The sequence below is a fragment of the Dermacentor andersoni genome, chromosome 1, assembly GCF_023375885.2.
Source record: "Dermacentor andersoni chromosome 1, qqDerAnde1_hic_scaffold, whole genome shotgun sequence".
NCBI lineage: Eukaryota > Metazoa > Arthropoda > Arachnida > Ixodida > Ixodidae > Dermacentor > Dermacentor andersoni.
Window position 1 is genome coordinate 67,601,797 of NC_092814.1, and position 11,318 is coordinate 67,613,114.

General features: G+C 43.1%; 1 protein-coding gene across 1 annotated transcript in view; it reads right to left on the minus strand.

Moving 5' to 3' along the window:
- Positions 1-10,822, minus strand: part of LOC126545413 (vesicle-fusing ATPase 1-like) — a 49,240-nt gene extending 38,418 nt beyond the window's left edge. The window contains exons 1-4 of the mRNA XM_050193276.2: positions 10,719-10,822; positions 10,307-10,488; positions 7,412-7,503; positions 5,880-5,976 (exon numbers count right to left, since the gene is read on the minus strand). Coding sequence (XP_050049233.1) covers positions 5,880-5,976; positions 7,412-7,503; positions 10,307-10,324 — 207 coding nt within the window. The 5' untranslated portion in view covers positions 10,325-10,488; positions 10,719-10,822. The remainder of the gene's footprint in view (positions 1-5,879; positions 5,977-7,411; positions 7,504-10,306; positions 10,489-10,718) is intronic.
- Positions 10,823-11,318: the final 496 nt, after the last annotated feature.

The window sequence follows — 11,318 nt, forward strand, 5'->3', positions numbered from 1 at the left end:
TGCATTGCACTTGGGTAGTTTCGCACATCTTTGTCGGTTAGACGAGCAACACAGCAAGAACAGATGCTGCTCACAAAGATAACTGCTGGGTGTGTTTGTTCTTTTCTTGGTGATGCAGGTTTGTCGTATTTGCATGATCAACCTTTTGCGTTATGAAGAGTAAAGCTATCTCCTCAACGAACTTCTCTGGGCATTCATTTGTTTATCTGATACTGCTCCAAGAGGCAGCAAGCAGAGCGTATTGTGCACCCACTATGTTTTTCTTTGTTTACCGCCATGAGGGGAGAGCGTAGCCGAGTGCAGCCGTGTCCCTCACACAGCCATTGGCTGTTTCAATTAATGCTACCCAATTGCTGTTGAAGGAAACTACTTTTGCCTTGTTGCATCCATAGTGATATTAGTAAAGAATATGAGCAGACTTTGTTATCACAAGTTGGCTGCAAATGTTTTTTTTTTTTTTAGTTTTAGCTGACACTCCTGAATACAGCTCCTTGTACGTTGCTGCCATTCCCTTTCTTTTTCAGTGAAATCTCTGCTGTGAAGAAGCGTGCAGATCATTAATAATAGACAAGTTTTGAAATCGCAATGTTTGGCATTAGCCTGGTATATTTTCCGCATTGTGGGTAAAAGCAAATCCCCAAACAACATGCAGCCACCAAACTGAACTGTAGCAGGCGACGGTGACAGTCACTCCCCAGCTCTGCACAGCACCCCTTTTAGGTAAACTTGCAGCGAGTTTATGTCCTTCCAATTCTTCTAATGTGATGATGTCTAGATTTTTCTGGCACAAGGTCCAGGAGCCAAAACCCTGTGGCTTGTGGCCAAAGAGCTGCAATTAATGTGCTCTATGAAGAACTTAAGAACCCACACCCCAGTTCCATTTCTATAAAATTAGGGTATTTAATTTTTTTTTCTAGATGCAATAAATTTTAATGAAATCATTGAAATGCTTGCCAACTTAGTGTGTGCAGGCAGTCAATTGAAGTCCAATAGGAAAACTAAAAATAAGAAAACTAAGAACTAGGCCTAAGGCAGAACTTCTTAATGATGACCACACCAAAGTTAAATGGCAACTCCGGCAATTTTTCTATGTCAACGGATGGCAATGGAATTCGCTTGGTGCGTATCTCGGCACTTTTCCATCATGTCCTAAAAAAAAGCAAGTTTGAGAGTTCTGCAGGTTTTTTACAAATTAATTTTGTTAGTTAACTCGAACCACCAGTCTTGCCTGCTCCTCAGTTACTGGCCACATGGTGTTATGACGTAATCGGCGGAAAGCATAGAGCATGCTGGGAATGAATGGCAGACGACAATGTTGAGGAGCCGGTGATCATGCCCTAGTGTTTGGTGTGAGAAGTTGCTGTCGCGAGAAGTTACATTCTGTGTTTACGGACAAGTGATGGGTGGCAAGTGGTGTTATGTTGGTGGCTGCATGAACTACAGCCCTTGCCAGCCTCAATCACCGTTTGAGCCAATGTTGATTGCTTTCAGCCGAGGTTAGGCCTATCACAATTACAGAGCTCGCGTGTCTATACTACCAGCGAACCTGAGCAACTGACCTGAAGCTAATTAAGCCATTAGGATAAAGAAAACTGCTTTTGTAGTTCAGTTTTCACCATACAGATTTTAAATAAACTGTTTCTTTCGCGACAACACAGCGCACTATCAATATCGGTATGTTGCCATTCTCCAAAGCTGGCAGTCACACTCACCAGCACTTCCCTAAATTAAATCTGACTATGCACAGGGGTGTATTTTTACGTATTGTTAAGCTGACTCATTACTTAGCTCCCGAGTTGCACTGTTTGCCTCTTACCTCAAATGGGCAACAAGTTGAAGCCCCTTCAATACAGCAGCATAAACAAGCATCTCATTTAGCTGCCAAAGGTGTCAGTACCGGCATCGGCGTATCAATGACAAAATTATGCATTCTCTAAATGAACAATCATATGAGCAAAGTCTTAACCTATGTCTACTTCATGGAAGCCATGAATTATGCGCATAAAAAGAATGCGAAAAATGCTAAGTAGGCTGCATAAAAATGCATACTATGGTCTCCTGCTCGCTGTTTTCAAAGCTGTCCGGTCGCTCATACCAGCGTGGCTTGGAGTGATGCAACTGTGCTGACATGCACAAAATCATTGTGTTTTGCTATGTTCAGACATTATTTGATGTCACTGATGTGCAGCTTGCATTACATTTCAATCGAACGACGAGTGGTCGCTGTACCATGCCGTTAAACAAATGCACCAGCCAGTGCTTTGCAAACTCAGCGGCGTTCTGAGAAATTGTGCCCTATATAAATCGACATACATATCTGGAAAGCAGTGCTCCACAACATCTTACAGGGAGTATGCGAAATGCTTCCCTGAGAGGTGGTAAAACATCTAAAATAACAAGCAGCACGTATCAAATCAGTGGTGAAGGCTACTTTTGGTCTTCACATTGCAGCGCAATGTGTTGCACTGAGCACTGGCTCTCATGGCGGTGGGCGTAATGCAAACGCGATTCATGGCTCGTAGCTGTCATTGTTTGACAGGTCTAAAGAGCTGCTGCAGCTGACATTGTCACCCGAAGACATTGTGCCAATGGTCTGGAGTGGTCACAAATCAGCTGAGCGTCTGCTCTTCACCACTTCCATTGTTCGCGATGGCAAGACCAGCATGTCTTGGGCACCTTCCCTGCTGATGCACTGCTTGCGATGCAACACGAAGGTGTTCACTCAGCTGCCCTGAGTCAGGTTTCAGTTTCATTTTTACAATTTCTGCTTATTTAAAATTACTTTCAAATTTGCAGTACAATTCTACTATCAGATGCATGAATGGAAGGTGCTCTTGGGAACCTAAAAATGCCACTACCTTGACATGGTCAAAAAATCACTGGAGTTGCTCTTTAAGGCACAGTATACGATGCAGAGGACTATGTGCTTGGCAAAATTTTTAAGAACTGTGCTATTTCCTAAAGCTTCAACAAGGTTTCCCTTACAGCTTCACAAAGTTTCAGCAGTGTCACCTGAAAGGTGAAGCATTGATTGTGATAAAGTATTAGACAACTGCATGAAGTAAGCGTTGTAGTTTCATTAGTTGCATACATTGCAGTAAATAATCATCTACTAATTAAGTTAACAAGTATGGTGTCACACGTGCACAGGCAAACATAACAGACGCTCATCACAATGCTGATGTGATGAAGAGCGACAGCAGCACCCAGCTAATGCTTAGTGCTGCCTCTAGCTTCAATGCGTCTCCAAAGCTTGACTTCCAACACTAGGCGAGCGAGAACACAGTGCACACGAAGTCACCAGCCATCTTGGCTTGCCTAACCTTTGCATCCGCCGCAGATTACCTCTAAGCCATGAACGCACGTTCATGGCTTAGAGGTAATCAGAGGCACATGGCAGAGGCACATGGCAAAAGCACATGGCCCGGCTTCATGTGCCTCTGGCACATGAAGCCGGGCCATGTGCAGCGATGGTTGAGAGAGAGAGAGCATTGTGAAGAGGAAGACACGCCATTTTTTGCGACCCTTTAGGAAGCACGGCTCAGCACCTGGCTGCTCTGCCTGGCATGCTCACCTGCCCACTTAGAGCACACTCTCCTACACACCCCCCTTGTGCGTACTACACTAGGCGAGTGGTAAAACGGTGCGCATCACGCCACCATCCCTCTTGGCTCACTCTCAGACGCTTTCTCTCGACAACATACAGCGTGCGATAGAATCTTACTGCACTTGAACTTTATGCAGAACCCCAGGGTGACAACGAAAATTTGCCTAGAGTGTTCCTATTGTTGCTATGGCAATAAAAAGAGGATGTAATCTTTCAGCATGTTTTAAGTCAAAACAGATGTTCAAAATAAAGAAAATATGGCTATTTTTTGGCTACTATATCCACCTGCACAGTACAGCCAACATGCTACAATCAAGCAAATGCAATAGTACCTTTCTTTTCTCACTGAAAGTGAACAAAGGTGTGAGCTCATAAGCTTAGTACAGTTTGCTCATGTTTTGCTCAAACAAAAAAGTATAGACGCACAACAAATTTAAAGTGTACAAATTTCTTGGTGGTCTGTCACAAGTGGCACAGAAACCATGCCACTGTAATTTCGAGAACAAGAAGGAAACAGAAAAAACATCCTGATTAGTGAAGGCTTTGGTATTACAATGAATCAAATAGTTTTGATAAATGCTGCATTGATTAAAAAGATAATATACACATTTTGACAGAAGAAAAGCTTATTCATAATAGCATTTTCACTCTCCCACAATATTTAGTGGAAGACCTAACACTCAATTCAGAAGGAAATGTGCTCCCCTAAGCAAGAACATATGGACCAAGGATTCCCCGATTAAACCAATTTTCTTTAGCCCATGAATGTATGTTGAAATGGAGGACTGCAGTCCATTTGTGGCATTGCAAACTTTCCCATGCACTCGGCGATTTAAGTTGGTGCGTCTGAATAACGAGTAAATTCAGCTTTTTTGGCAAGCACGTGGTCCATATACTTTTGCTGATGGGTGTGCATACAAACTAAATGGAGCTTGTGAAAAAAATGAGAAATGACACAAACATGTTAGAAACTCAATAATGAAATGGGTGACAAGTTACATAGCACAAAACTAACACAAATGTTGAGGCATTTAAACACTACTGCAAACCAGAATTGAAATTAACAATGAAAACAATAATAATAAGGTTTAATACCACACAAAGGCACTTGGCAGTGATTAGCGCTGCAACTTGTGCTCTAAATGATGCAGCCTTGGCCAGGAAATGTGCATCGTGGAAGTACACAAGCTAAATACACTTCCAGAATGACTAACTGTACTGTACTGTGTGAGTAGGCTAATTAAGCTCACTTTGACAGCAACTGTTACCAATATTTGGCGAGCTGGTGGGTTTAATTTACTGCTGCTGGCCTATTACTCAATCTTTATCTGCTGCAGAGCATTAAAAAAACAACAGAAAAGTTTTAGCAGTAGAAAAATCCATATAGTCCTGACGTTATCACCTGATATAAATGTAATGTGATAGCAAATTCGAGATTCTATCAATTGATGATCTTCCATTAGGCATTGAATGAACCTCCAAGTTTTCCATGCAACACAGTACAAGACATCTGTGAGAATCCCATGCAACTTCATTCACACTATTTTCATGAGTAGCATTTTAGAGTAACTTGTATGATTAACAGTAACTTCTCCAAAAGCCACAGTCTATAACAAACTACATGCATGGCCAAGGTTGTTTTCCATAAACCAATGATTCAATTCGATCTAGTAGGTACAAGCGGAAGATTAGTTTGATTTTGCTGCCACCTTGCAGCTCGTAACACCAAGTCCAACTTTGTGCTGCTTCCTCCAGGATATCGCATTGATGCAACTCCCTCTCAGCCTCAGCCTTAGCATGATGAATAGTTTCCCATTCTTCTGCTGTCATCTTTACAAATGACACATTTTCATTACTCAAGCGACTTCAACCAAATGAGTGGCACATTGCTTGGGCATTTCAACCGCCCCATATCCCCACACCTGCTTCAGCCTGGTGATACTGTCTTTCCCCCTCCACAGCAGCTACCTACTCCTTTGAACATGATCTCCGTCATGCAAAGGTGGTGCATTAGGAGATGTGATCGGCACGACTTGACAAGCAAACAGGCTGATGCTACACTGTCACATGACACCGATGTAACATGCTTCGTCTTCCTCCTCCCAACTCTAACTATTTTTGCATCCCCCTTGACCTATTCTTTCTCTTTGCTTCCGACTCCTCCCTCCCAGCTGTTTCTGATGATAGCCCACAAGTCCTTGAAGGATCCATATAATGCTACTGAATGTAAAATATAATGCTTATGAATGGTCAAATTTGAATGTTCACTCACCATTGGCAAGCTGAAGCCCATGCTGCCTGGTCTGACCTTATCTGATGTCTTGATAGTGAATACAAACTTGTGGTTTGTTGTTGTTACTTCAACATGCCTGAAAAAAGCAACAGATGTTAGTTTTCACATGTGTGTGATATAGAATGATAAATGCAAAAAGAAAAAGTACTTATAACAAGTCATCATCATCAGCCTGGCTACGCCCACTGCAGGGCAAAGGCCTCTTGCATGCTTCTCCAACTACCCCGGTCATGTGCTAATTGTGGCCATGTTGTCCCTGCAAACTTCTTAATCTCATCCGCCCACCTAACTTTCTGCCGGCCCCTGCTACACTTCCCTTCTCTTGAAATCCAGTCCGTAACCCTTAATAATAATCATCACCATCAGCCTGGTTACGCCCACTGCAGGGCAAAGGCCCCTCCCATACTTCTCCAACTACCCCGGTCATGTACTAATTGTGGCCATGTTGTCCCTGCAAACTTCTTAATCTCATCCGCCCACCTAACTTTCTGCCGCCCCCTGCTACGCTTCCCTTCCCTTGGAATCCAGTCCGTAACCCTTAATGACCATCGGTTATCTTCTCTCCGCATTACATGTCCTGCCCATGCCAATTTCTTTTTCTTGATTTCAACTAAGATGTCATTAACTCGCGCTTGTTCCCTCACCCAATCTGCTCTTTTCTTATCCCTTAACGTTACACCCATCATCCTTCTTTCCATAGCTCGTTGCGTCGTCCTCAATTTAAGTAGAACCCTTTTCGTAAGCCTCCAGGTTTCTGCCCCGTAGGTGAGTACTGGTAAGACACAGCTATTATACACTTTTCTCTTGAGGGATAATGGCAACCTGCTGTTCATGACCTCAATGCCTGCCAAACGCACCCCAGCCCATTCTTATTCTTCCGATTATTTCCGTCTCATGATCCGGATCCGCGGTCACTATCTGCCCTGTAGATGTATTCCCTTACCACTTCCAGTGCCTCGCTACCTATTGTAAATTGCTGTTCTCTTCCGAGACTGTTAAACATTACTTTAGTTTTCTGCAGATTAATTTTTAGACCCATTCTTCTGCTTTGCCTCTCCAGGTCAGTGAGCATGCATTGCAATTGGTCCCCTGATTTACTAAGCAAGGCAATATCATCAGCGAATTGCAAGTTACAAAGGTATTCTCCATTAACTCTTATCCCAAATTGTTCCCAATCCAGGTCTCTGAATACTTCCTGTAAACACGCTGTGAATAGCATTGGAGAGATCATATCTCCCTGCCTGACGCCTTTCTTTATTGGGATTTTGTTGCTTTCTTTATGGAGGCCTACGGTGGCTGTGGAGCCGTTATAGATATCTTTCAGTATATTTACATACGGCTCGTCTACACCCTGATTCTGTAATGCATCCATGACTGCTGAGGTTTCGACTGAATCCAACGCTTTCTCGTAATCAATGAAAGCTATATATAAGGGTTGGTTATATTCCGCACATTTCTCTGTCACCTGGTTGATAGTGTGAATATGGTCTATATACTGCTTATGTCATTACCGAACTTTGTCCTCCGAGAAATCCACTGGGTTTACAGCTGCACAGTTGGAGAGGGAAATTTCCTCAGTGGGACATCGGTCCACCTTCATTGGCTGCAAAAAAAGGAAAATATTTTTATGGCAATGGCAACACTTATGTCACCTGCACAACTCCGAAGAAGGCTTCTGAATTACATTCCACATTTAATGTGCACACACAAAAGAACACTGCAAAAACACTACAAGTAGCAGAGAAAATTTGTTTCACTGTACTGCCAGACCTGTACTTTGTGTCTTGCCAACATAAATCATCGTAGCGGATGGCAAATTGTGATACAATAAAACAATTTGTAAAGTGAAAGTAATTAATAGAACCAAAATAGCAACATGAAATATACAAATCCTGTATTAAATTTTCCTGCAGAGCATAATACTGTAGTCAAAATGGTGCCTGAACTTCTGCAACACAGAAGCTGGCAAGACACAAACTCCTCTTTCGTATTACACTCTGGCAGCAAAACTTACTTGAGCATATAAAATATCTCCTCCTTGCTTCTACTGGTACAGCTATCATTAAAGCAGTTCTTTTACCCAACCGATTCATTCGTTTGCCTCTAAGACATTTACAATAATTATTTGAACATGTGTCACAAAAAACACCTTGGGATTGTCGCACACACACAAAAAAAAATGGGCAAGTTCAAAATGGCATTGACTTCTATTAAAAGCCTTTATTTCACAAAAGTAGTATGCTAACTGCTGCCTACCAAAAGCCAAGGTATAAGTTTTCCAAACACAAGAGTGGCAGGTTTGCGATTAGCCATCTGCAAAATTAGTCAACATTTATGTCGTTTTCGCTGATTATAGATTGGAAAAAGAACCACTACACGATACCGCTCCTGGTCAATGGGCTATTGTGCCAAGGTGAGCATGAAAAACTTGTAGCACACAGCCCGATTCTCCCATGTTTCAAAGGCCCGAACCTGCTACTGCCAATTACGCCTCTTCAGAACATAACCTGCTAGACACAAGAAATTTAAGAGGCACAAGTATGCACTGCACATTGATATCATGGTGTCTACAATTATTAACACGATAACTGTAGGATGTAGGACCTGGCTTGAGCAACTTTGGTAGTTGAATAGTATAGCATATACCTTGCACATATATATATATATATATATATATATATATATATATATATATATATATATATATATATATATACATACACACTATACATCACGGCAACAGCAACAATTCATTTGGAGTGTCCATATCCATTTTACAGCAATGAAATGTAATATTTAGAAAATACACAGTATTAAGTATTAAAGGCACAGGGATGTCTACAAATATATGTTGCTTTTATTCTGATACTGACATTTATTCTTTACATTTTCAAACACTGGGCATGGAGCCCATACCACAGCCCATACCACAAGGCCTGTGGTTCCGTGAGTAATGTACATAACACAGTCAAAATAACACAACACATCTGCTTATATCATTATCATCAGCCTATATTTATGCCCACAGCAGGCTGAAGGCGACCACCAATTACACCTTTCTTGCGCAAGCTGGTTCCAACTTGCGCCTGCAAATTTCCCAATTTCATCACTCCACCTGAAGCAGTGGTGGCATGGAGTAGAGGTAGAACACCGGGTTTCTAACCTGAAGGTCGCAAGTTCGAAACATCGTCCAGTCCACTAAATTATTCAGGCTTGGGGTGACACCCGACAGAGGCAAAAAAAAAAAAAAATGAAAGAAAGCCGCGAGCCAGAGGGGCTATACTAGTCCAGGTGCAACCAAATTAGGAAGGCCCACTAGCTTCAGCAAAGACACTTCCACAGAGCAGGAATTGGCCTCCCTGGTGCAGTATTCAGTCACTACCTCCCTCATGACTCTAGCAGCTTACAGTACTGTCGTCAGATCACTACCAAGGTAGCGTATGACAGTGATCTGATGACTACATGCACCACGCACAAAATCACACACAGCCCTCATGCTCCTCACATGGAATGTGTTTTCTATACATTTGCTTCCAGTATATTCACTAAACAAAAAGCGCCTGAAGAATGGCTCAAGATTTTACGACTGTAGAACCTAAAATTAATTTTTAATGACTCAACCGCGTGGCTGCCACTAACTTCGTACCTAGACCAATTCACTGCTCGAATGTACATGTAAAATATGGGAACAAGCCCTGTCATACCTCTAAATAACAATAAATTTGTGCACGCAATTGCAAGACTTTCAGCTGCTAAATCCGCGGAGCACGAAGCAGTCAGCTGCCTTCGCTTCTAGTATTCTAACATTGAAAACGCGAACGAATAGTTGTCACTAGTTAGCATTATGTGTACATAAAAACAAGCACAAAACTTAATGCGCCGGAGCGTGCCCAACACCAAAGCTTATTACTGCGTCCCACTGTTACGAGAACGGGCTGCAGTCGGCAATATCGATCCACCAGCTTCTGTATGCCATATGAGAACACGGCTCAAACTGAAAACAATCAACACACAAAGCTGCATAAAGCAAATTCTGTGGCATTCACTAATCATCCCTGCTTCAAAGAGAGTGAAAAAAATAATAAACCTTAGGTGGCGTAAAACCCCTCCATGACGCTTTCTATGGGTCGCAAACAAGCAGAGCATAGAGTTTACGCTGTTTACGTCGACGCCGCATTGGCTCGATTCATAACCCCGCTTCTGCTTCAATCAATGAGGTAGTGACCATTTGAGCTGCATACTACGATGCTTAGACGCTACGTGCCCAACATTCGAAGAACAGCGAACACACCGCGCTAGATTTTATCTCTTAGTTTCTAGATGCCCCGCAGAAGACTTGTGAAACCTCCGCTTGCACCTGGACGCGTAGCAAATGCTAGTGCAAGTTTCAGACACGACAGCCTTACTTTTGTTGCCGACATCATTGGGCTGACGCCAAGTAACGAAGCTGCAGCTTCCACACGAAACAGTCGATGCGGGTTTCGGTCAGTGGCAGAGCGAGCCGGAACAGCCCACCCGCAGCGGCTCTGACTCAAGCAGCGCCCAGACTCTCCGAATTTCCTTCAGGGACACCTACCGGAAAGGCCGTCTGAATACAGCAGATGTGGAGATGTGATCAGCAGTCGGCAGAGGCAAAAATATCAAACATGCTGCAATAACACATCTGTCGGTTGTCGCATGCCGTCTGCGACAGTTAAAAGTTGCATCAAGTTTCCTAAGTACTCATTGAGCACATTGTATGCTGATAATTAATCTCTAATCCATGCTTCATAACTTAAAAACAAGCTGGAAACCGCGAAGTAACAGTGAAAGACTCACCAGTAATCCACCGCACCACCCGCTACCACTGCCACTACCATCTATGCCACTACTCAAACCCTCCTACTTTCCCTACCCATGCCTACTCCTTACCATTGATCCCCACTTCGTTACACAAGGCGACCACAGATGGAGCCACGCGTACAGCCCTGTTTGTAAATAAAATGCGAACCGGTGCGGGCTAGTCTAGCCAACGTTTACACAAAGTTTGCTTATACCCTGCTCGCGACGGGAGCGTTGCACAGTGCAGACTGAAGCTTGCTTTCGTCCGCGGGTGCAGAGCCCAATAGATAATGATGACAAAGTTTTACATTACTATCCATGCACAAAGACACGCAATGGCGCATAGCTGAAAACAAAAACAAGCAAAAAAACGAGCATAGCGTGGGTACATGTAGCCGTGACTGCTTCCACAATCTTCGCGGATAATTGTGCCTCCTTTAAAACAGTAGTTTATACACCCCCCTGGCATGCACATAAAAAAAAAAGAAAACGAATACTGGCATGTGGCGCGACTAGTCGTCTGCTACGAAAAACCGAGAAAAATCATATGGATGGACGGGTGGATGGATGCTATGAGCGTCCCCTTCGGAAGATGGC